Below are 25,244 nucleotides of genomic sequence, written 5' to 3'. Positions count from 1 at the left end.
GAAAATATTGCTCATAATATCCCATCGTACCACTGTGGCGTCTTGCATTTTCGCACTTGCATCCCGTTATTCGTTTCCGGTAAATACGTTTCGGAGGTAAAGTGTAGTTTTTTAGAAACCTTTACATGTTTGCTACATGATAAAATCATCATTTTTACGTGTTGTGAGCAAAAATACAGGCATTTTCGGTAAAAAGTGCAACAGTATTTCTGCCATTCTCTTTGACAGCGGCATCGAAAATGTGACACAAGCTTTCCAGGTTGTTTCCAGTCGAGTTCCCATTTTCGAGAGACCTCAGTGCCAAGCGCAGCATGAGCATAAACATAAGCATAAACATCCGTGTGTTAGTGTGCTAGTGAATTCCCACAGAAAAGCGCGAAATCTCAGTACGATGGCCGATACCGCAGCGACCGAAGCCCCGACCGCCGCAGCAGCAGCTGCCCCAGCTCCCGCGGCCAAGTCACCCAAGAAGCCGAAGGCGGCCGCCGGCCCCAAGAAGCCCAAGCAGCCGGCCGCCCATCCTCCGATCAACGAGATGTTGCTGGCCGCCGTGAAGGCCCTGAACGAGCGCAACGGTTCCTCGCTGCAGGCGATCAAGAAGTACGTGGCGGCCAACTACAAGGCTGACGTCACCAAGCTGGCCTCCTTCTTCAAGAAGGCGCTCAAGAGCGGTGTCGCCAGCGGCAAGCTGGTCCAGACCAAGGGAACCGGAGCGTCGGGTTCGTTCAAGCTGTCGGCCGCCGCCAAGAAGCCGGTGGTAGAGAAGAAGAAGGCAGCTGCCCCGAAGAAGGCGGCAGCGGAGAAGAAGAAGAAGACCGCGGCCAAGAAGCCTGCCGGTGAGAAGAAGACCGTCGCCAAGAAGGCAACCAAGAAGGCGGACGGTGCCGCGGCGAAGAAGCCAAAGGCCGCCGCAGCGAAGAAGCCCAAGGCAGCGGATGGTGCGAAGAAGGCCGCCAAGAAGCCGGCAGCCCCGAAGCAGAAGGCCACCAAGCCAGCCAAGGCAGCGGCAGCTGCCAAGCCGAAGGCACCGAAGCCAAAGAAGGCCGCTGCTCCGGCCAAGAAGGCGGCCGCTCCGAAGAAGGCCGCTGCGCCGAAGAAGGCCGCAGCCCCCAAGAAGGCAGCAGCAGCTAAGAAGTAAATGGTTGCTCCAACACAGGCTCTAGAGCCTGAATTGTACATCTCAACACACTTAGTCCATAGCAACAGTCCTTTTCAGGACTACCAAATGAATCATTCAAGAACTATCATGCTTTCATTCGAACGGGTTTACTCCAAAAGTAATCAAGACAGATTGCTTCGACGGATCATTGTTGCTCAACTTGCCGGGTGCTAGTTGAGCTTGAATGATCATCGAATACAACAATTTATTTATTCATTTTAGGTCTCCTTTTAGTCACGAAAAGATTCTATACCGGTACCGCTGCATCTGTCCAAGGCCTTCTTAATCCCGTTGGATCAAAGGTAGTTCCGTTCACCCTCAGTCCCTAACATGATAGAGGGTAGTTAAAGCTACAGGCACTTTCAAGTTGCTGAAATGTTGAAATTCTGTCAAACAAAGTAAGAACGAATCAGGTAATGTTTCACCACCAACCATTTACCTGGTAAATTGCACACTTTCACGCTTCATAACTAAACACATGACTCTTGCACAGAATACCTGCGTATAAAAATCAAGACCATGATTACCAGGTCAAGTCCAGGCAATATCAGTAAAAGTATGTAACTAAAACAACGATAAGATTACATTGCATTAGATTAAGACGTTAAGATAAAAATGTGCGTCCCTTTCCAATTCGCAAATTAATCGCCAGTCGTCTTCGGCATCAGCAATATCAGTATTCATACGATAAAAGAAGCACTGATAACGCATTTTGCTCTGACCAGTCACGTTACGCTAAGACACGTTATGGTCAAAGGAGTTTGAAATCAGGCGCTAAAGTGGCAAGACCGTCAAGTTGCGACGACCGCCAGCACCATTCCAAGTTTAATCTTAGATAATTATTAAGGGTGAAAATGAAATTATGGACATTCTGAACTTATGAAAATTCTGCAATTAACACATACGTGCAACATAGTATCTTGATGCATAGTATGTTTGATTGAATTGTTCCCGAAGTGGTCTCATGGCGCAGAAGAGAGTGTGTGGAATAAGTGCAATGTCCAGCTCTGGTAGTAAACTGCGATCGGCCAAGGCCGTTCGGTGCGCTGGTGCGAGTAACCCGGAGGACAGTTCCGAGAATAAAGCAAGAAGTTTCAGGCTGAAACATTCCTGCAGCAACTTGACTCTTACCAATTGTCAAAATGGTAGCTACATAGTGCCAAAATTAAGTGCGTGGCCAAAACGCTCAAACCACAGGATCTAATCTAATCTGTTTCAATGTTCAATTCGTGAACTGAACATTATCTAATCACATAAGCGTTGGACTTTTTATACATTGGGGTTTTGTGATTGATTCCAAGACAGCTGGACACTTTTCAGATTCGCCGTTGGTCTATGCTATGACAGCGGCACGATGCTTAAAAACGTTCTCGATACTCGGTATTGTGGATTCGAAATACAGGGCTGGGGTACACTTTCTTGGCACGAAACCTCCGCAGTTTTGTTATAACCGAGAGAATGTGCTTCAGTCGTGGATGTAAGCTTCGCAGTCTGGATGTTAAAAATGTTGACGATACCCGGAAATTGGGAACTGAAATTCATGATTACGGTAAACATTCTCAGACATCAAATGTCAAATCGCTTTGACAAATAGAGAAAATCGATCGTATTCATAGATTCGAGTCCCGCAGTTCTGGATATCGTCCACGGTTTCAAGCAACGTGTCGCCTTCATGGGATTGATTCAAAAAGAATCCTTAAAACATTCGCTGTTTTGAGAAGAATTGCTAAAAAACCTTTTTAGACAAACCAGCCATGATACATAGTCCATATGCTACGGTAGAGAGGATTCAGATTAGATTACATCCTAACGAGTAGAGTCCGTAATGGCTAGCACCTGATATATAGCCAGTTTCCTGAACTCGATCTAAACGGGACCGGTCGAAGCGATTGTCAAATATAACATGACATTGCGGTTTCCAATGGACTGTCTACAAACAGTTTGCCACATTTTACTGATAACAAAATAGGACACTCTTAACATAAAGTAAAGTAGTCGAATGTATCTTGGGGACAGGAATCCCTTTTCGATCGTGTTTGGGAAAATGGCTTATGGTCTTATGGTGCTTATCTTAACACCGATGTGTTGTTTTTTTTTTCATTTATTTATTTGCTTCTACACGACAAGCGGGTATATCACGTTTGCCAAAGATGCAAGCAAAACTCCGATTTTCCGTTAAATTTCTTTGTGGAGTTTTGCACGCGATGTTCGCAAACGGGAAGATTGTGCTGTCGTGAAGAAACTAAATTATATATGTTTTGTTCCCAGGACCAATCGAACTGTACTTGAGGAGCCACATTCAAAGACAGTTCGTTTGGTACTGGAAGCAAAATAGATAAATCAAAGTTAGGCTTATACAGGGCTTTGCTATTCATCCCAAGACAACATCATGTATCTTTTACGATTCGCAGTGAGTTAATTGCATGTCAACGGCGGTATGGTTGAAAACGTTAACGCTATCTGGTAATGTGGAACTTAAATGTCTGAGTACGGCACATTTTCTAGGACACAAAGCGTCAGAGCTAGCTGTTTTGACATATCATGAAAGCATGCCGCAGTCGTGCATTACCATGTACCGCAGTGCCGGACAGCGTACAAGTTTTCTAGCATCATACCCGAGCCATGGGATTCACTCACGGCGAACCATAACAGAGTCCAACGATCAGGGGATGGATTGCAAGGGTTTGTGTTTAAAAAAACTGGCGCATCTGTTTCAGATACTGCTCAAGGAAAAAAGCGTACTGCCTCCCACAAATGTATTATAGCCTTCAGATGATCTATTTCTATTCCTGATTGATACCTTCGGATGTATATTTCAAAATAGAATTCTTAATTTCAACTTGACAAAAACATTAATAAGGTAGCTCCAATTATTTTCTAGTGCAAGTTCAACATGGAGTCCCTTGAAAGTAATAATCAAACCACAGAGGTTGTGACAACAGCAACCACACCTCCCTCGACTGATGCAGCACAACCGGCAAACAGTGAGGCAGCCAAAGGACGATCCACCTTACACGGCAGCTCCTACCATCTTCGGTTGGCGATGATAATTTTGTTACGTGCCTACAATCTGCATCGGGAGGACAAGCTGAACCAATTTGTAATTAAAATGGAAGACCCCACTGCGGGCAAATTCGACGACGTCGTGTTTCGTTACACCTCAGCGTCATCACCCACCGTAGGTGCCGTTTACATCCAGGCAAAACACAAACAAAAATCGAGCAGCGCTACACCCACCAAAGATGCATCATTCATTACCAAACGTGCACTGCTGAAGCATTGGGACAGTAAGGCTCAGTTTTCTGTCTCGATGTACTTTGCTTCGTACCTGGAAATTCATCAGAAGTCATCGTCTGGGACGCCGCCCAAGTACATGCTGTGCACGAACGCAAGGATTGATGTAAATGTGATGCATTACTTCAAATCACAGGAATATGAGCCTGACGATATAATGTACTTCTACAAAGATATTGGGGCATCCTGTTACCGCTTCAACTATGAAAAGGTCGTCGATGTGCTGATCAACGAGTCGAGAAAAGCGAGTGTAGAAAAATTGGGCCAATTCTGGGCAATGTACGTTAAAAATGGAAAAGAAATGAAATCGAACATTTTTCTGTTCGATGTGTACAGGAAGCTCATTGCGGAATGTGTAGAGAAGGTCAAGCGAGGAATGTTTAAATTTAAACCCGAGTTTATTACGGCAAATAGCTCAACGCCCATGGGTAGAGTTAGTGCAACGTTCAGGAATGAGTACGTAAAGCTGCTGTCGGACGAGAATCAAAATGACAGCAGTATCAAATGGAACGAGCTGGAAATATGCATAGAGGACACGTTTATCGACGCTAACCCCCCGGAAGCAGGCTCGTATTATAAGCAGGTAGATCACGCCTTTAAAACATTCTGCGAACAGTTTGTGTTTGTGTGTGAATCATTGGATGAAGCAAAGATGATCAAAAAGTCGGTGGAACGAATTCCCCTCTGGGTGCTGGATCGGGATGCCACCAACAGTAACTTTTTCTTTGATATGTTTGAGTCGATGAAAAACATTCCTATCGAATTTAAACAATTAAAAACAATGTTCAGCAAAATCACACCTAACGAGTCGGTTGACAAGCTGACCGGTACACCAAACAAAAATGTTAACCAATGGCAACAGGAGTACCGGAACGTTCGCATTAAGGAGGAGCTTCTTAGGGAAATGGAGCTATACAAATGTATAGAAGACAAGCCATTCGTTGGCGTTTATACATTTCGCGTTTCAACAGGCATGAAAATATCCTCCCTAATCGTGGCACAAACGCTAGCACTGGCCAACTGTCCCTACCTATTCTTGGACAGCCGAGCAACAGTGCTGAAGCAGAACTTTCTCAGAATCCTGCACCAGGTGATGGAGTTTATGGCCGACGTCAATCCCTTCAATACCAACGTCATAGCGATCCTGGGTCAGTTCGAACACAAAATCAACAAAGAAATTAAGAGTTTGGCGAAGTATTACCGGTTGAAAATTATTCTAATAGAAAAGCTTGACGGAAACAGAGCGTCAGAAGACGTGTTTTACGTCCATCATCTTACTGATGACGCGAGGAAGAAGCTGTACCAGCAGCAGTCAGTCCTGTATCCTTTCGGGACGTCAGTGGCTGTAAACGATATCCTGCGAGATGAGGATAGTTTGAGCTACTTGGGTAAAATTTTGACTAAAGGTGACGAAGCAGACGACAAAGAAAATGAACGCTCCAACGTATACCAGTTTGAAGCGCTGAAGCCGAGGTACGTTTCACGCACCATCGTGCCATACAAGACTGCACTCCCATCAGCACTGAACGAAGACGACTTAAGCACCGACTTAAACTATCCTTCCAAAGACGAAGAAATAAGTTTCGATCAAATTTCATTTGTCAACAAGAATATTCGCTCGATGCTGGACACGATCATATCATCCGAGGATGAGTTCGACAAGCTGCCCGATGCGTTAAGGCATGGCGATGACAAGGAGAAGGTTTACATCTTCGTCGATGAAGCCGGTACCGGAAAGTCTGCCTACCTGACGTGGCTGTCCACCCGTTTGTCAGCCACCGAGGATTCGCTGTATGTTGTACGGGTGGAGGTTTTAAAACATTCCGCCGCTTTCGCACAGCTAAGCAGGAGCCACCCGAACGATATCGATGATATAACCGCCTTAACGTTCTTGTACCGGCTTGTTTACGGCCTTCAGTATGTGATCAATATTACAAAAACCAACCCGGCCGGGAATTATTTAGAAAATGAACAGTTAAACAAAATCGTTCAACTGCTGCACCTTTCCGATGGCAAGATTCTGCTCGACGAAGATGAGCTAAAGGCGGCCGATCTGACTAGCGCACAGTCGCTGGAAATTCGGCTGTTTCAAATGAAGTTCAACGAACGCAAGCTGATCCTCATGCTGGATGGGTTCGATACGATACACCCGTTCTATAGCGCGTTTGGGTTTAAGTGCGTCGCCAAGCTAGCGAGCTTTGAGGCCATCCGCACTGTTTACATCTCAACCAGACCGTACAACATGATGGCTGAGTTTGCCCGATCGTTCCCCAGCAGCAGCATGTTCCGGTTGGTGCCGTTTCGTCAGCGAGATCAACTACTGTACTGGCGGAAATGTCTGGATAGTGAGATGGAGCATTACAAACAGTGTACTGCTAGCGATCGCATTACAGGCATTGCCGTTTTGTACAGCGCCATTTTGAACAATCTGGGAGAGCTGTACCGATTGCCACTGTTTCTAAAAGTATCATCGGAAGTTGCGATACCCCTGCTTAAGCCACATGTCCATTTCCTGCAGCATACCGTGTCGAAACAATGGTTCATGCAAACCAAGCTGATCAAGCTACAACTTTTTGAGCATTTTGTAAGCCGTAAGCTTAAATTATTGAACGAAGAAAAATCCGGCTCTACAGATTCTATATCGGACAATCCCGTTCACCAGATTAAAGCTACCGAAACGAACGCGCAAGTCAAGCGAAAGCATGGTCTGCTTGCTATGCACGTCCTGTTTAGTGCGGACATCAGGGATAAGCTGATGTACTCTGCGGATCAGGAGGAAGCAGCAGAAAACTTGCAGGATATAGTCGATGGCACGGAAAAAACGGGAATCGTTCCACGACTGGAGAACAACGTGCCAATGTTTACGCACCGAATACTGGCGGAGTACTTTACGGGATATTGGATGTACGAAAATAAGGACCGTATGAAGCATGGGGGCATATTCTGGTCACGATCGTTCTGGACGCCGCAGCTGCTTGTAATGCGCACCTTTTTCGATCAGATGATCCTGGAAGGTTCCCGGGATGGATGTGAGATTCACTACGCCGTTGTCAACAAGTCCTCCGAGCATGTGCGTGACTTACTGTCGAACGATGGTACAGCTGCATTCGTTAAAGATGCCGCTGGCAGGCTGCCTCTTCACCTGGCAATTGTATACTCGATGGAAGATGATTTTCTAGCAGAAAATATACGCTCTGGAATCATCAACGTAAGGGACACACTCTTTGGATGGAGCGCATTAGACTACGCATTCATCGTGGGAGTTGAAGCGACCATACACAAACTGATCGATTTTGGAGCAACGGTCAATGAAAGCACACTGCTGCAGCAAATATGTTCCAACAATCTAAAGGATTTGCTGAACGATGCACTGAACTATGGAGAATGGCTTCAGTCGAATCCAAAGTCCAGGAATATAGCAAATAGTCTTCACATTGGAGTGGCCAAATATTTACTCAATGAACGGGCTATTGATATTTTTGCTAGCCACGATGAGCTAGATTCTTTGTCAGTGATTGAATTTTGCATTAAACACAACATGGTGGGTGTTTTCAGGCAGTGCATATCGCTAATGAACGATCATTCAAAGATCAGTTCAGAAGTTTACAAGGATTTGCTGGAGTTAGCAGTTGAGAGCAAAGCGCACCATATAGTTAATTGTTTTATGGAAGAGTGAATTGTGTCACTTTCTCATTTAAGTTATTTATTGAAAAAGGAAGTGTTTTCTCATTAGCATAAGGGAAAATTTACCTAAACCTGTTATGAACAGACTTTTCTATAAATTAATTAATTGTGTTTACTTAGGAGATTACAGCAAACGATATTATAGACAAGGTTTGATGTAAAAGTTCATAATGGAATGGATCACAGATGTAATGAGTTGGATTGTGCATGATATTGTGATAGCTAGAGTTAGCAAACTATTGCTCAAGATTTACAATGAATATGTTCCAAAAGACCGGACAAGAACGATTCCCAACACGAACCGTCCCCCCGTAGCAAGGACTGACTATCTGGCTGCGTGGTAGTTAACAAGTTCTTATAATCCTGGATAGGACAGCATTACTGCATATGTTGTAATGCCAAAATGAAAAAAGTGTGCAAAGAGACTGCAAAGGAATGATTAAGATTAACATATATTGCGACAATAATAAGTAAACTTTATCAAATAAAACATGAACATCAGCAATCAAATGAAAATCCATTTGAAAAATTATTATCAAAATGAAAGAAAACAGAAAAAGAAGGACTTAACCAGCCACTTTCCCAAGCTCGATTGAAGCGGAACGATAGTTACAGTTGCCTAGATACAACGGTTGCTTTAATTTATTCTATAAGTACCCTACTCAGCTATGCGTACAATAAGGCAAAATGTGTTTAAAACATCCTAAGAAACCACCATTTTGGCAATCGCTAAGATCGTCCCCGAATTCGATCAAGTTTGGGAAATTGGCTGAACATCATTTGGGCTTACCAATATTTTCTGTACATACAAATTCTAGCAGAATCAGTTACCGGATCAAAGTAGGTTCGTGGCATGGTATAGTTTTGAATAGAAATGAGCTCAGTATCAATTCTAAGAACGATATGGTTGGGGAATCGATTCCAGGACCAGTAAGAGATGGAGGAGGTAGAGCGAGCTCTAGGATTTGAATGAGTTCCTGAATCGGATTAGTTTCAAGATCAGTTTCAAGGCTGGGATGGGGGTCTGGATGTGTTCCAGGAACTGTATGATTTATGGATCAGTTTCAACACCGATATGAGTTCGGGGCAAGTTCTAAGACATTTTAACGGTTTAGAATCTGTTCCAGGGTCCGTATGGGTAGGACATCAGGCCAAATTGACCAGTTTGCTTGCAAACTACCTTCAATGTTGGAATAGTTTAGAGAGGCTTTGGCTCCAAAGGAGTTCTTTAGCCTCAAAACTACCATCAAGAGAATGCAGCGCGCCCTTGTTCTAAAACAATTTTCTTCATTCAGCAAAGCACTTAGCGCCCTCTGTTGGATTAAATACATACTTCGGCGTGCTTTTTTGTTTAATTCTATCCCGCAACGCAAAAACCGGTTTTCGCTAGCTCGCCACCACTCCAAAAGCGATGGTTTTTTTGGACTCTGGCGAGGTTTTTTGAAAGGCGTTGTGAGGGTTTTTGAGTGTTCAAGATGGGGTCACAAAAAAGCAGTTATGTACGATTTTTTTAGAAACGTTTGGCTCTTTTGGTTGACGATAAAGTCGCTTATACAAACCGGAACATCGTGCTTTAATTTAAATAAAATCCTATCATACAGGAAAAAGGAAAGATTTGAGAAATTGCTTATTCGGTTACGCTTACATACAGCGAGAAACGAGGACTGAAACGAGGTTCAGTCTCAGAATGACTCGATACTTTCTCTCTGCTCTGCTCGTAGAAGGACGGTGTAAAACTGAACCGACAGGAGGATGGTTGTAACCACATCATTCATTGTTTTATATATTTTGGTAGAAGTTTTTTTCGTTTTTGAATGATTTTTTTTTAAATCATCTGATAGGGAACTTATTCTGAATTAGACAATTGATGAGTACAATTTCCTCAAAAAAATCAAAATTGAAGAATTCGTGAATTCCAAAATCCGTAATATTTCGAGCACTACCCACGTATATAATAACATGAAGAATGGAAGGAACAAATACGGCGGTAGCGTATCGGAGCAGGAACACATTTGTTCACTTTTACTGCTCTTTTGAGACTACATTGGACGGCATCGCGAATATGACGATATCCACCCACTTCGTACAGGCATTTTTGAGAATGTACAATTAACACACATGTTAGCAACAATTAACGCAAAATCCTTTTAATTGCATATCCAACACACCCCTCTACAAATGCGAAACAACTCTTTTGCAGCCGAAGTCTGCCTTACCTAAAGTAACAACAACACCCCAGTACATTGTTGTGAACAAAATTGGAATGTGGACTGTTTTTTACATCGATTTATTTGGTCGATGTATTAGCTTACTTTTATAAACTCATTCAAAATTTGATGTTAATAATTAAGTTCAATCCAAGTAAAATCTCTCCTCTGATTTTTGCCCTTATTTTACCCATTCCAGCCTGCATATGTCACCCATCGCTTGTTTCTTTGACGCCACGTAGAACAAATTTCGTTTGCGTTTTATGACGAATTGTATGATAATATTTCTGATCTGAATGATGAAACAAGTTTCAACAAACTACTCATGTATCATGTCCAAAACTACACTAAACATGATTTATTTTTTACTACCTCCTTACACCAAGTCAACCCAAACAAGCCAATGTCATTTCGTTTTAGGTCGAGTTGGTCTCAGAAAGATGCATTTTGTTTTACCATTTTACTCTACTTTACTGCTACCATACAGCATGCATTTCATGTACTTTTGTAGGAAAAATGTTAAACTAACTATTTTACTACCTCCAAGACGTCTTACGTGTGAATTACAGAAAATATTGCTCATAATATCCCATCGTACCACTGTGGCGTCTTGCATTTTCGCACTTGCATCCCGTTATTCGTTTCCGGTAAATATGTTTCGGAGGTAAAGTGTAGTTTTTTAGAAACATATACATGTTTGCTACATGATAAAATCATCATTTTTACGTGTTGTGAGCAAAAATACAGGCATTTTCGGTAAAAAGTGCAACAGTATTTCTGCCATTCACTTTGACAGCGGCATCGAAAATGTTACACAAAATGTTTCCATATCGTTTCCAGTCGAGTTCCCATTTCCGAAGGACCCCAGTGTCAAGCGAAGCATGAGCATTAACATACGTTCGGGATAATTTTGACAGTTACATTTTTGTACATAACTCCAAAATAAAAATGCCAAAAAGTACATTGTGGAAGCGGATCACATGCATCATGATGATCCGCGCCGGACGCGACAACCGCGACATCATGCAGTGCGTGCAGTGTTCGCTGAACACGGTAAAGGCGATCCGGAGTGAGCTGGGAGAAAACAGCGACGACGACGAAGCGGTGGCAGCACGAAAACCACATTCCCAGCGGCGAGATTGCGTGCGGACCGGCGCTTTCCTGGCTGACCTCCAGGCGCGCGTGATGGAAAATCCGGGGATCGGAATTCGACCGTTGGCACGTCAGATGGGGGTGGCACCATCCACGATGAAATTGGCCCTGAATGACACCAAGAAGGCTGACGGTGCCGAGGCGAAGAAACCAAAGGCCGCCGCAGCGGATGGTGCGAAGCAGGCCGCCAAGAAGCCGGCAGCGCCGAAGAAGGCCGCCAAGAAGCCGGCCGCTCCGAAGAAGGCCGCTGCGCCGAAGAAAGCCGTAGCCCCCAAGAAGGCAGCAGCCAAGAAGTAAATGGCTGCTCCAACACGGGCTCTGGAGCCTGAATTGTACATCTCAACACACATAGTCCATAGCAGCAGTTCTTTTCAGGACTACCAATCGAATCATTCAAGAACTATCATGCTTTCTACGAACGGTTTCACCCTAAGCAAATCGAGAAATTGCATGGATCATACTCGTTCAACTTGTTTGGTGCCGGTTGGGCACGAATGACCATCGAGTTGAAATCGAATATTTCATTAGAAAATCACTTCTAAGACACTGAAGTGCAAATTTTCTCCTCTTGGGACCAATATACAAAGCCTACTTGTAGCGATCTTAACATCACATAGCATAGAAGCCTATGAAATTACATTAATTGGTTTGCTTATCGAGTTTTTTCAAAGGATTTTCAGAATTATTAGATGGTAGGCCGAGAGCACTGAATATCAGTACCCTGACCATTAGATTCAAACGGTTCAGCTCGAGGCAAATGATGAGGACCTGGTTCAACTACCCATGCAGCCAACACAAAAGGGAAATTTGAGAATCACTAGTCATAATAGTACCCTAATTACAGAACCAAGCGAACTTACTTTTCGAAAAGACTAAAGTCGACCGATGAGCTCTAGTGAAGTGAAGCATCATTTCAGTTGGTCCGGCATTGGCCCCAGTATCGCTACCCGGTATTCTCACTAATTTCCCGACATGCCTTCACTCCCAGGCAACGTTAATTATTTCTTCCAGTACCTATAGCCACTTAGTACCCCACAAGGATATTCTTACCTGACCATATTCCGAAACCTGTTCGCCTGTATTCTTCAAGGACTTGTAATGTTTTTCTTCTCTGTCCACAAAACCGAAACTACCACTGCACTTCTGAACTGCACCACTGCCAGATTTGTACTGCGACGAGTGTCGTTCCTCTCATTCGCCACAGCTAACAATTACGCAAATGGTTGCTTTGATCAAATTCTCGTTACAGAAATTGGCAGAAAGGTTCGGCACACGACAGCGCCCTCTGTTTGAGTGCTAGAAAAGTACACGCTGACGATCGTTGCCGTTGCAGTCATCAATCGGAAAACGAACCCGATGAAATACCAAGGAAAGCTCATTTAATTGCATACAGTAGTACACAGTTACCCTACACGGCACGATCCTCGAACGTGGCCAACCCACTTTATTCTATTTCCCATGAAAACCCGTCTTCCCTACCTTTTCCATGTAGTTAATGGAACCCCGAAATATCCGTGTCCCACGTGTTGAATGGATAAGGCTTGATGCCCGAGGACAAGAACGTCGCTTCTCTGAAGCGGTTGCACGTTCGGGCGTATTTTTTTTCTCTCTCTCTCTCAACGCAGATCGGTTTCATAAAGGTAGTAATTTGTTTGTTTTATTTCTCTCTAACCGCAAACAATTGCCATTTTGCAGCGTCTCCGCGTGTGCTTGTTCCCCCGCGCTCGGATTTTGTTCGACATTAGTTTTTCAATCTTGTATATAGCAAAATCTGCTGCTAAAATAATCGTCCGAAAATATATATTTTCATGTAGATATATATATTCTGCATACACGCTTTATCTGTATGATTCTTACGCGCGCGCGCGCGCCCGTGTATATATATTTGTTTGCCGTAATGAGTGTGTATATACCTTTGATCCTAACGTTTGCTTGTCTCTCATCGATTCACCCGACAAGAGGGGGGAAGGGTCAAGATGTAATCCGTTAAACCGTGCGTGTAACGCTGTGTAACGTGGTCATTTAAAATATAACTGCTTTCCCCGTTTTCTTTGCCATCTAATTAACTATCACCTTATTGTTCTACTCACTTATCGTATCGCGCCAAACGGGAGGGGGTTTTCGGTGCGGGCAGAGCGCGCACTATAATACACTAAAACACTAACTACACACAGAACTCGACGCCGCCTTTCTAAAAGCCGTGCGTATCGTCCCCACTACAACGGTCCGGTGCAACATAACACTAACGCGCGCTCCCTTTTAACCACCACACATGTCATTAGCTCCTTTTTTCCTAGCTCGCACAATTAACAAATGAGTTATAAAAATTGAAAACATACAGATAATTACACATACGCTTACCAGGTAGGTTGTTACTACTTAGAATTATGTTTTGCTGTGTGTTTTTGTTTGTTTTTGTTTTTTACAGTATTGCTGCAACCCTACGCTTGTAATTTGTCAGAGCCTTGTGTGTATCGTCTAACTTTTCGCCTCTAAATAAAGCATGAAATTAAGAGTGCTTAAGCCCGGAGTAGTACAACTTAAATAGTTAAAAAAAGGAAAGAGAATCTAAAACATCTAAGCTTAATACTCAAAGAAAAAAAAGGCTAAACCTAATCAATACCGAAACCCTGTAGTTAACCACTAGCAATTAAAAGAGCCTTATAACGTGCGGAACAATATATATACCTAAGGTGACGGAACAACCGCTTTTCCCACCCGCACATAACACTAATCTACATTTTACAACTGCATTGGATGTCGAGGTAACAATGGTGTGAAGAAAATGCACGAACGACGGCCACCACCACTGCGCGTCGCTCTGGCATTTGGCTGGTGCTTTATGTTTTTCTCCGGGATGCGTAACAGCTTAGTTCATCCATTTCTTGCAGTTCGGTGCACCGCACATGCACGATATCTTGTGCGCATCGTCCTCGATGTCGAACTTGTAGTCGTAGGACAGCTCCTCGCCGCGGTTGATGCGCCGCTTGGCGAAGATGATGATGCGCAGCTCCCGGTCCACCTCGACGATCTCCGTCACGCAGTTCGGGTTGCACGAGTGGTTGATGTATCGGGCGAGCCCACCGCTCAGCGTCGCGTCCACCACCCGCTCCTCGTCCAGCCGGAACATGTAGATACCACGGTTCTGGAACGATAAAGGGGAATTGTCAGTATAAGTCGTACAACTCCCTACGACCACATCAATCACCAACTTACCCTCGCCTCGTACTGCTTCTCGCGCAGTTCGGACACCTCGGTGCGTATCACCTCGCCGATGTACTCGATCACCATCGTGTGCTTCTCGAGATCGCGCGCCGCGTACAGGCCCAGGCCCTGGATCTTGGAGCGCGCCAGGAACACGTTGTTGCGCCACTCCTGCTTCATCTTCTTGTACTGCGAGCTCTTCGAGTGCACGAACTGCTTGCTGTACGGGCAGGCCACCTCGCCGGCCGGCGAGCTGGTCGGCACGAACGTGGGCCGCTGGCTGACCGATCCGGTCCGCTGCGTGTGCGGTTTCTTCCACGACAGTGTGTGCTTCAGCTTCGGCTCGGTGCGGGCCGCACCGGACGGATTGATGGCGAGCGGCAGTTCGAGCAGTGGGTTGCGCCCATACTTGAACCGGTAGTCGGTGAGCGTTTCGATGCCGGGCAGGCTCTCCAGGATGCGCACGACCGCGGGCTCGGTCAGCCCGAACAGATCCTCGCCCGAGATGTACTTCGGGAAGAGCTGCACGATCTGGCAGCTCTTGCGCAGCTGTGCCATCGGCTCGAGGATCCGCTGCCAGACGGCTTTCGGCGTTGCGTCGCGCAGCTCGATGTCCTCCTCGGCCGTCTCCTGCACCAGCACGCGGAACTCGGGCCGGCCGCACACGTCCGCGATCGAGCAGATGTACCGGCAGCGCTTGTTCGGACGGCGCATGGACCAGTAGAAGCGAATCTGGGGAAAGAGCATGAGGAAAAACACGATATTAGTACGTTCTTTTGGTACGAAATATCCCCACAAATACTCACAATTTTGTAGCCGATCGGATAGATGTAGTTCGGCGTGTGGAAGCTCTGCAGCTGGTGCGGCAGCAGCTGCCCCACGTTGAGGAAGATCAGGCTGCCCACCCGCAGCAGATTGTTCGACTCGGAATGGTGCATCACCGACGCGACCTGGCGGCTTTCGTCCCGGTCGACGTACACCCGGCGCTGCACGCTCAGCGTCGTCAGCTCCGAGTCCTTCTCCGTCTTGGGCGCGTGCGTCTGGCACATGGTGGTTTTGTTCTTGTAGAACACGCAGCTATCCTTCATCGCGCAGCTCAGATGGTACACGTTGGCGCAGCGCGTCTTGAAGCACTTCACCGTCGCGCCCAGCGTGCTGCAGAAGGCGCACACCGACGTGAGGCTTTGCTGGAGCGCATTCTCCAGGTTCATCAGCGCACCGTTCACCGTCTCGTACACCCCGTCCGACCAGAGCGCACAGTTCAGGTGCACCCACTTGTCGACGTCGTAGTTGAGCAGCCGGGACGGTCCGTCCGCGACCCCGTCGCCCACCGTGTGGCAGAAGATGCAGCGCCGCGTATCGTCCGGCATTTTGGGCGTCGGGGCCACCGTGATGCTCATGCGGAACAGCGTTTCGGTGATTTCCTTCTCGCTCGGCTTCTTGAACCGCTGCACGCCGAAGCAGTTCGGTGTGTACACCTTGTACCGAACGCCCTTCATCTGTTTGGTGGGTGGTGCGCCCGCAAGCACATCCACCTCCATGCCATCGTCCGGGTGCTTCTTCTTGCGCTCGCCGCTGCCCGGTGCGTCCTTAACGCTGCCGGTGGAGCTGTTGCCGGCCGTGACATCTTCCATTTCTACGTCCTCCAGTACTTCCTGCTTGATTTCCACCGCACCGGACACGGCTGCCACATCGACGTTCGGCGCACCTGTGTCCGGTTTGTGACTGAGCGCTGCCGTACCTTCGCCAGTGGCCAGTGCTGCAGCACCGGCGCTACTGTCCCCAGCCTCGTCCAGTATGCTGGTCGGGCAGCAGCGGAACTGTCGGTAGCACTGCTCCCCGCAGAAGTACAGCTCCTCCGACTCGAGCTCGGCCTGGCCGCCGACGTCACCGTTCGCCGCCAGCAGCGGGAACTCGGACGCGTTCGCGATGATGATGTTGCTCAGTATGACCACGTCGCAGTGCCGGCAGAACCGGGCCGATCCGTTCAGGATGGTCTGGATGTCGATCGGGGCGCCCTCCTTCCCGTCCCGGCCCTTCGTCCGGTACAGGCCCAGCTTTTGGCTGGTGGGCGACACCGTACGCTCCACTATCTGGTACGTGGTCGGCGGCGGTATCTCCAGCATGTTGGCCAAATCGCGCAGCACGCCGAAAATGTCGTCCACCGCCGAGGAGGTCAGCGTCAGCGTGACCGTCACATTGCTCGTGTCCTTGAGCGGGGTGGGCGGCCCAAACCGCGACTTGACGCCCGCCGTCTCCCGGAACCCTTCGTTCTCCTTGTTGCTGCCGGCGACGTTCGCTCCTTGCTGCGGCCGACCAGTCGAATCCGCCGACAGGGTGATGCCCTTGCGCAGCCGGATCGGAATTGGCGCCAGTATCGGGATGACCGGCGACATCTGCCTGTACACGGCCGTCTGCTCGTCCTCGGCCGGCTCCTCCTTGATCAGCCGCAGGCCCGGAAAGCTGACCGGCGAGTCCCACCGCAAGCACTCCGGGCTGGACGTGCTGATGATCGTGTCGGGCGAATCGAGGTCCCGGTCGCGCACAAACTCGTACCGCTGCCGGTCCTCCGTCTCGAACTTGATCGGCGCAAACTCCTGGTCGTAGAAGCCGCGGTGCACCGAGACGGGCGTCGGCTCGGGCGGCGGATCCTTCACGCCGAACGGTTTCGTGTTGTAAAAGTCCGCTATCGAGGGTATCTGGGCGTCGCCGTACCGCCCGGTCAGGTCGCCGGTCGCGATCGAGTACCCTTTCAGGTTGGTAAACTTGGACAGGTCGCCGGTGCCGAACACGGAGCAGACGCCGTAGTTGCGGGGCAGCTGCGGCTCGAGGATCTGCATCTGGGGCAGCTGGCGCAGCTGGCCCATCAGGTTGTCGATGCACGTGTCGTAGTCCTCCTCGATCTTGACCGACTTTTTCGGCTTCTTCTTCGCCTGGCTGTGCGCGTTGTCCTTGTTCGACTGGATCTGCATCTGGCGCCGGTTTTTCTGGTACTCGCGGCGCTTCTTTTTCTTCAGCTCGAGCGCCAGCTCGGCCGCCCGCTTGGCCGCCTGCTCGGCTGTGAGAGGTTCCGTCGGTTCCTCTTTGATGGCGGTGGCGGTGGGCACTGTGCTTACCGGCGAGGGGCCACCACTACTGGCTTCCACTTTCGTGATGGCAGGAGAACCGGTGATGGTCGTCGTGGATTCCACACTTCCGGGTGGTAGAGGAGATTTCAACGCGGTTGGCGTCGTTTGAGCCGCAGCGGGCGAAGGTGTCACTGCTGTTGTTGCCGGAGGACCCATTGGGGCGACTGGTGATGACATTATCGGTGTGGTTGTGCCTGACACGGTGGAGGTGGTGGTCGTGGCAGAGGCCACAGAAGCAGAGCCACTGTTCAGTGATTGTTCCGGCTCTTTTTTTATGTCAACGGGCGTTTCCGATCGGGGTGCAGCAGACGGTGGCCTCGAGGGCTGTTGCATCGGACCCGGCGAGGGCGTCGGTGTAGGAGTTCGCACTATCGTTGTGTCTCCAATCTGCTGCTGCACCGGACTCGGCGCAAAGCGTTTCATCGACTCCTCAGGTGGACCACTTTTGGCCGTCACCGTCACGCTGGTGGACGCTGGCAGCACTGTTGTGACGCTTGACACTGTCTGCTGCGTCACGGCATCACGCTTGACGATGGTTACGTTCGTCTCGCCAACAGAGCCCACGACAGTGGCAGCGTTTGGCAGCGTTTTCGACTGCAGTTGGTTGTTTTGTTGGGAAAATTGTAGCGAATTTACTTGCTGTTGTTGTGGTGGCATAGCAGATTTGGTGGCCGTCACCGTCGTTTGGAGCTGTTGCGAGGCAGCCGCCGTAGTGACTGTCGGTTGTGATGCTTGAAGCTGTGTGACCGTAATTGTTCCGGAATCGAGCTTAACCGTTCCCTGACCAACGGTCGCACCGGACGTGGTGGTGGTTGTGGTGATGGTGGTAGCTGCTGCCGCCGCGGCTGCCTGTAGCATCTCCTCCTTCTTCATACTGGCGGCAAGCATGTTGGCCGCCAGATTCGGTGTCGGATGGCTCGACGATATGCCGGGTGGCTTCGACACGAAAGACGTTTCCCGCGAGATAAGCTTCGTTTTCGCTGCTTCCGCTGTACTGCTGCTGCTGGTACTGTTGCTTGCCGACGCCGTCGTAACTGACGTGGTGGTGGTGCTGCTGCCGATGCTAGTTCCAGACGACACGCTCATTAACGCTGCAGACGGCGTGGAAGCAGCTGCTGCCGAGGAGACGGTGGACGACGATATGGAGCTGATCGACGCCGCAATCGCCGGTATCGGCTGGCTGCTAATGAGCTGGATGGCGGGTGGATTGGCGGACGGTGGAATCACTGGCCGGGCGAGCTGCGCTTCGAGCGAGCTCACCACACCCAGGCTCGGTGCCCGCTGGCTCGTTATGAGACTCGGCACGGCCCGACCGATGGGCGACGGGGCCGGCGACGATACGGACGACGCGCTAGAGCTGCCACTGTTCTGCAGCAGCTGCTTGAGCAGCACGTTCTGCGAGTCTTCCGACTTTGTGACCGTGCCGGCGGACGGCATGGTTGAGAATTTGCATCCACTTCCCGCGGTTGCCGCCGCAGCCGGTGTGTCCGGCTTCGGCTGGTTGCCACCAGCGGTGGCTGACGTGCTGCTGGCAGCCTGAGCAGTGGAGCTGCTAACGCTCGCATCGTCCGACGCGCTGTCGACCGGTTCGCTTTTCACGACATTGGTCGACTCCAGGCTGAGCCGCTTGCTCAGTATTTGCGAGGCCGTTTCGCGCCCGTGTCCGTGCGCGGGCGCCTCATCGGTGGACTTGGAGCGCCGGAACGAGGCCGCACTTTGCAGCTGGCTCTGGAGCAGCGTCGTGATGGAGGATGGCATGTGGGAGCTGGTTTTGATCAGCGGCTGCGACAGCGTGGCACTGAGGATGCTGGCGACCGGTGTGGCCGTCGTGGACGTCACGTTGATGCTCGTGATGGTGGCGGCACGCGACGTGCTCATCACGATGGACTTGGTCGGCGGGTTGGCGGCGTTCGCGGACGTTCCGTCACCGGACGCTGCCGCAGCCGCCGCCACCACCGTGCCGAGGTTGAGTATTCGCGTCTGGCCCGTCGCCTGGTTGGTGCAGATGATTTGCTGCGGCGACGAGCTCTGCAGCTGCGCCGCTGGTTGCTGTGATGTGGTGAGTGTTTTTTGCTGCTGCTGCTGCTGAGCGTTTGCGTTGCTCAGGATTGTCGCAATCCCGCTGGCACTGGTCGTATCGACCGTGGTGGTGACGGATTTGCTGCTCGCCGTATCACCACCACCCGCTGCCGTCGACACGATCGTGGGTGTGGTGGATATTTTCATAAAGCTCCCGGTCGCTCCCCCGCTGCTGCCCGGCTGGCTCTGTATGATGACGCTGTTGCCAGCCGCGAGCTGCTGCGTTTGGTGCGTCTGCAGCTTGATCTGCTGTCCGCCCTGGCCCTGCTGGGTCAGCACGACCAGCTGCTTCTGCATGTGGTTCTGCCCGGTCTGCTTGTTCGGTGTTCGTAGCTGCTTCACCACCAGGAAGTTGCTGTTGCCACTGCCGATCGTTTGCCCCGGCAGCCGGCTCAGCTGCAGCTGCTGCGTGATCAGCTTCGTGGCCGGTATCTGCGTGATGGTGGTGGACGTGAGCGACGGGCTGCCGCTCTGCTGCTCGGACGCTTTGACCAGATTGGAGTTGCTGGCGATCGCCGCCGCCGGGAGGATCGTTTTGCCCGACACCGTCTTCAGGATGCTGGCAATCGTTTCCGTCTTGCTCATGTTGTCGCCCTTGGAGGGAAGGATCGTGTCGAACGTGATGGTGGATATGTTGCTCGCTGCCACGCTGGACGCGACGCTCGTCGTGCCGGCCGCCGTCGTCGTCGACGGGGCCATCGACAGCACGACGCTCGGCGTACCACCGCCGCCGGCACTACTGCTGCCCGCCACGCTCGCCGCGTTCGAAACGCTGATGGAGGACATGATGGAGCGTACCTGCTGCGACACGTTCATAGCGTTCAGCGTCAGCTCGTTCGGCTGTGAGAGGGGCGAAAGCTGTGGCATGGAGGAGACGATCCGTTGCCCGCCCGCACCCGTCAGTATGGGGCTGCGCGAGTTTTCCCGCGACTTTGCTATCACGTGCACCGGAATGATGTTCTGCTTGCCCTTAACGGTTTGGCCGTCGGGCTGTTGGGTCGTTTCCGCCGTCGTGGCAGGCGTATCCTGACCTCCCGGCGTTTCGGTGGACGTGGTTTTGGGAGCAGCAGCTTCCTCCGCCGGTCCGGCGAGGTCCGATTTATCTAGCGCTGGCTGCTCCGCATCTTCCTGACTGATCGAACTGTCCGGGGAGATGGAATCATCCTCGAAGATCTTCGTCGGCAGCGACGTGTCCTGCGTGACGGTAAGCGACGATAGCTTCGCGTAGCTGAGGCTCGACGTAGAGGCCACCTTCGGTTTCGGCGACGCTTTCACCACGATCGCCTCGATCGGTGGTTGCGATTGCTGCGCCGTGCTTTGCACCACACCGAACGTTACACTCGTCCCGGCGGCCGCAGCCGGCCCGGGTTGGCTCGCATTTGCACCGGAACTGGTTGCTGTTGGTTGTGCAGATTGTTGTTGTTGCTGTTGTTGCTGCAGCACAACGGAACCAGCCTGCTGAATTTTGATCTGCGAACCGACGGACAGTTGCTTTTGCTGCTGTATCGTGAGGCCACCGCCATGCCGCGCGAACGTTTTCGTTATGAACGGGGACGATTGGTTGAGGTTGAGCGAGGACAGCGTGACGATGCTGGTGGTGTTAATTTTCTGCCCTCCCACCGCGATCACCGTCCCGCCGGCCGGGTTCTTCGAAATGTTGCTGATCGAAAGCCCGCCCGACGTGTTGATCAGTTTCTTCGAATGGGTCGCAAGCGTTGCCGCCTTGCTGGCCGCGTTCTGTTCCGTGCCGGCCGCTTTCGACGGTGTCGCCGTCATGGGGAAGCTTTTCAGTATCGGCACCGAGATGGTGGTGTTGCCGATCGACAGCTTGGCGGTCGATTCCGTCGCATCCTTCACCAGCCGCTGGTGGGCGGCGGAAACGATCGGTCGGTTCTGCATCAACGACTGCTGGATGGCAATGCGGGCCGTTGGGTACGAGATTGGCTTCGGACTTTGCTGCTGCTGCTGCTGCTGCTGATGCACCGTGACCAGCGTTACCTCTTTCTTAGGAGTGGCCACTTTTTCCACCACCTTTTCCTCCTTCCTGGTAACGGTGACGGTCGGTTCGGTCTTCGCCGCACTTGGCGCACCATCCGCCGCGACCGTCGGTGGTGTGGCCGTCTTGGGCCGACTGTCAATCATGGCCTCGAAATCTTCCGCCGTCGTGCCGATGCTGCTCTCGTCAATGCTTTCCACGATCTCAATCTCCGAGCTGCCGAGCAACGGTTTGTCCTTGGCGCTGCTGTCCGCATCCAGCAGCAGCTCAACCGCAACCGTACGGGCGTCCTTCTTCGCTCCGCCCGCCGCCACACCGCCATCCTCGCTGTCCACACACTCGACCACATCGTCCGAGAAGAGATTGTACTCGCCGGCCGCTATCTGCGAATCGAGCGGACTCCCCACGATATCGTACCCGGCTGGTGTTCCACTACCGAACGACTCCATGATCGCTTCATCCCCGTCGACACCGTGCTGGGCGACCGAGTTCAGAGACACCTCCGTGCCGACCAGCGCCTTATCGTTGTCATCATCGTAATCGAGCAGCCGCTGCTGCTTCTCGTCGGGGCTGCTGTCGATTACGACGATCTCTTCAACGGTGCCGCTACCACTGGCGCCGCTACTGTTCGCTGTCGCTGGCTCCGTTCCACCGCCCACCGGCTTGATGGTGACGCCTACCGTGTTCAGCGTCGTCGTCGTCGTCGTAATACCGCCGGCCGGTTTCTGCACGATCGTGATGCGATTCCGGTGCGGCACCAGCGTCGTCGTGCCGGCCGTGTTGATGGTTTGCTTTCTCACCTCCATGGCGAGTGCCGATTGTGGTGGTGTGCGGGTTGTGCCCGCCGATGTTCCAGCTGTGGCGCTGCTACCGCCGGCCGACTGTTGCTGCTGCTGCTGCTGCTGTTTCTGCAGCTGCTGCTGCTTTTGGAGCTGCTGCTGTTGGAACTGGGCGACGGGATTGGCGCGCTTGTTGCCCCGCGCATTACCCCACATTGGCGAACCGCCGCGAAGACCGAGCTTGATGTAGCCAAACTTCCCGAACGGCAGCGGTATTGGGTTCGATGGGTGGTTCATACCACCACCACCACCACCGCCGCCGCCGACCGATGCATTTGGATAGCTTTCTCCGGTCGACATCGATTGCTGACGCATTAGCTGTTGCTGCATTTGCTGACCTTGCTGTTGTTGCTGCTGCTGCTGCTGCTGTTGAGGTTGTTGTTGTTGGCTGTAGTACATCATCGGGCTTTGAGGCATCGGGGAAGAGGTGGGCGTATTGCCCCCGCCATGGCTTAACAGCGGTGACGGTGGCTGCTGATGTATCGGACTTTGCTTGGCGTAATTCATCTGCTGTTGCTGCTGTTGCTGCATTTGTTGCTGCATCTGCATTTGCTGTTGTTGCTGCTGCTGCTGCTGCTGCATCATTTGCATCTGTTGTTGCTGATTGGATTGTTGCATCATTGTGCCCGCTTGTACACCGCCATGCTGTGGTGACTGTTGTTGTTGTTGCTGATGCATCATCTGCTGTTGGCGCTGTTGTTGAATTTGCTGCATGCGCTGCTGCTGCTGGAGCAGCTGCATCGTGCGTGGATCCATCGCTTGCTGCGACTGTTGCATCGGCTGTTGTTGCTGCTGCTGCTGCTGCTGCTGCTGCTGTTGGTTCATATTGCCCCCGGGTGACATGATGGGCTGCGGACTGCCGAGTGGCGAGTTGTAGCCCGCCCCGACCGCTCCCGGCTGCATCTGGCGAAGGTTGGGATTTTGAGCCATCATTTGTTGCTGCTGTTGCTGCTGCTGCTGTTGCTGTTGCATTTGTATGCTGTTTGCAACTCGCATTCGAATATTGGGATCATTCGGTATGGTTTGAGGCCGCACAAAGCGTGTTTGCTGCTGTTGTTGCTGCTGATGCTGCTGCTGCTGCTGCTGGATTTGCTGTTGCTGTGGCAGCTGCGAGCTCATCATTGTGTTTTGCATCATCATGCCCTGCTGCTGGTTGAACTGATTGCCCGGGCTGGGGACCATGCGGTTCGGCCCACCGACCACCATCTGCTGGCCCGCCATTCGATGCTGGGGCGAGGTCATGCGCGGCGCCGGTGACGTCAGCCGGCCGGGCAGGGAAGGCGAAGGCGACGGGCCACCGCCCGGCCCGGGGCTGAACGGGTTTTCATCGATCTGCGAGTGGGGCGTACCGATGCGGGGTGACGGTTGCATCGTGCTGTACGGCGACATAGCGCTGTTCGAGTTGGTATGGTTGCCGCCCGGGCTCTGCAGCACGGACGAGTTCACGCTGGCCGGGCCCGGGCTGTGCGACAGCAGCGGGCTGGGCGAGTGCAGCGGGCTTTGGTTCGGCTGCAGGATGAGATTGCTCAGCGGCGACTGCACCGTCGGCTGGTACAGCGAGCCCGGCTGCGAGCTGGGCGACGGCGACATCAGCGGTGACGGCGGCGCTATCAGCGACTGGGCCGGCGAACTGCCGGGCGCACCGACCGGTGTGGACGCGCCGGACGACGCCGGCTTGCCCGACTGGTGCTTCGTTTTGTACTCCTGCAGTATCACCGAGTGCTGGCGCTGCTGGCGCCGTGCGTTCTCGAGCTGCTTCTGGATGACCGTATGGTCGGCCGTGATCTTTTGCAGCTCCTTCGCGTCGTTCTCCGTCAGCTCGTTGCCCTGCTTGCGCAGGTGGCGCTGTTTCGTGTTGAGCTGCTTCTTCACCTTGCGCAGCTTCACGATTTCCGTCTCGTAGTACTTCAGCTGGTTGGACAGGACGGTGTTTTGCTGGTTCAGCCAGTTCTCGTAGTTGATCTGCAGCAGCCGATCCTGCTCGGTGGCGATCGTTTCCGGTGGCTGTGGCGGTTGCGGCTGCAGGTTCGCCTGGAAGAGCGGGATCGTTTTGCTGCCGGACGGATCGGCGGTCTGCGGTGAGCCGGCGGCCGTTGGTGCGGGTGTCGTCATGGCAACCATCGTATTTTTTGGTATTTGATTGATCAATCCTCCACCAACCATCTGGCCTTGCTGTTGTAGTTGTGGTTGTTGTTGTTGTTGTTGTTGTTGTTGTTGTTGTTGCTGCTGCTGTCCCATTACATTGACGCCTCCCGGTGCTTGTTGGCGCCATTGCGGAGCCATTCTTGGCTGCTGCTGCTGCTGCTGTTGTATCATAAACTGACCATTGTTTGGTGATTGCATTTGCAGCTGCTGATGCATAACGGGCGATTGCAGCTGCTGCGTTTGGCTGTGCTGTGCGGTCACCATTCCCGTTTGCTGCTGTGCAAGGCGGCCGCCGACACCCTGCTGCGGGTTGTTCAACATCTGTTCGTAACCCTGCGATAAAGAAGCGGCGTGTTT

The 25,244-nt window shown here is 51.2% G+C and overlaps 3 protein-coding genes and 1 long non-coding RNA gene across 8 annotated transcripts in view; 2 read left to right on the top strand and 2 right to left on the bottom strand.

The window, feature by feature from the left end:
* The first annotated feature begins 300 nt into the window (after window positions 1-300).
* Window positions 301-1,471, top strand: LOC120957774 (histone H1-like). Its single transcript, XM_040380127.2, has 2 exons — window positions 301-1,134; window positions 1,382-1,471. The coding sequence occupies exons 1-2, from the start codon at window positions 392-394 to the stop codon at window positions 1,443-1,445; spliced, it is 807 nt and encodes a 268-aa protein (XP_040236061.1). The 5' UTR covers window positions 301-391; the 3' UTR covers window positions 1,446-1,471.
* LOC125907288 (uncharacterized) lies at window positions 1,279-3,882 on the bottom strand. Of its 2 annotated transcripts, none has more exons than XR_007452559.1 (2): window positions 1,599-3,882; window positions 1,279-1,545 (listed from the first exon to the last, which is right to left on the bottom strand). It is a non-coding gene; the product is annotated as an uncharacterized LOC125907288 (long non-coding RNA). The 2 variants fall into 2 exon arrangements; XR_007452558.1 differs by having other exon boundaries at window positions 1,279-1,529.
* A 7,449-nt stretch (window positions 3,883-11,331) lies between these two features.
* Window positions 11,332-11,793, top strand: LOC125907351 (uncharacterized). Its single transcript, XM_049608993.1, has one exon. The coding sequence runs from the start codon at window positions 11,332-11,334 to the stop codon at window positions 11,791-11,793; it is 462 nt and encodes a 153-aa protein (XP_049464950.1).
* Window positions 11,794-13,352: 1,559 nt separating this feature from the next.
* The window catches only part of LOC120958374 (uncharacterized), a 33,030-nt gene continuing 21,138 nt past the window's right edge, over window positions 13,353-25,244 (bottom strand). For all 4 annotated transcript variants that reach the window (XM_040381121.2, XM_040381122.2, XM_049609916.1 and 1 more), the window contains 3 exons: window positions 15,507-25,220; window positions 14,713-15,432; window positions 13,353-14,641 (listed from right to left, as the gene is read on the bottom strand). In XM_040381121.2, coding sequence (XP_040237055.2) covers window positions 14,366-14,641; window positions 14,713-15,432; window positions 15,507-25,220 — 10,710 coding nt within the window. In that variant the 3' untranslated portion in view covers window positions 13,353-14,365. The remainder of the gene's footprint in view (window positions 14,642-14,712; window positions 15,433-15,506; window positions 25,221-25,244) is intronic.

This window comes from Anopheles coluzzii, chromosome 3, assembly GCF_943734685.1.
Source record: "Anopheles coluzzii chromosome 3, AcolN3, whole genome shotgun sequence".
NCBI lineage: Eukaryota > Metazoa > Arthropoda > Insecta > Diptera > Culicidae > Anopheles > Anopheles coluzzii.
This window is presented reverse-complemented; position numbering and strand designations above follow the sequence as displayed.

Bases quoted from the DNA above. Each gene is read 5' to 3' on its own strand.
- LOC125907351 (XM_049608993.1), top strand. From the start codon at position 11,332: ATGATGATCCGCGCCGGACGCGACAACCGCGACATCATGCAGTGCGTG.
- LOC120957774 (XM_040380127.2), top strand. From the start codon at position 392: ATGGCCGATACCGCAGCGACCGAAGCCCCGACCGCCGCAGCAGCAGCT. The intron at 1,135-1,381 runs GTAAATGGTTGC...TATTCATTTTAG, and splicing joins AAGGCAGCAGCAGCTAAGAA to GTCTCCTTTTAGTCACGAAA.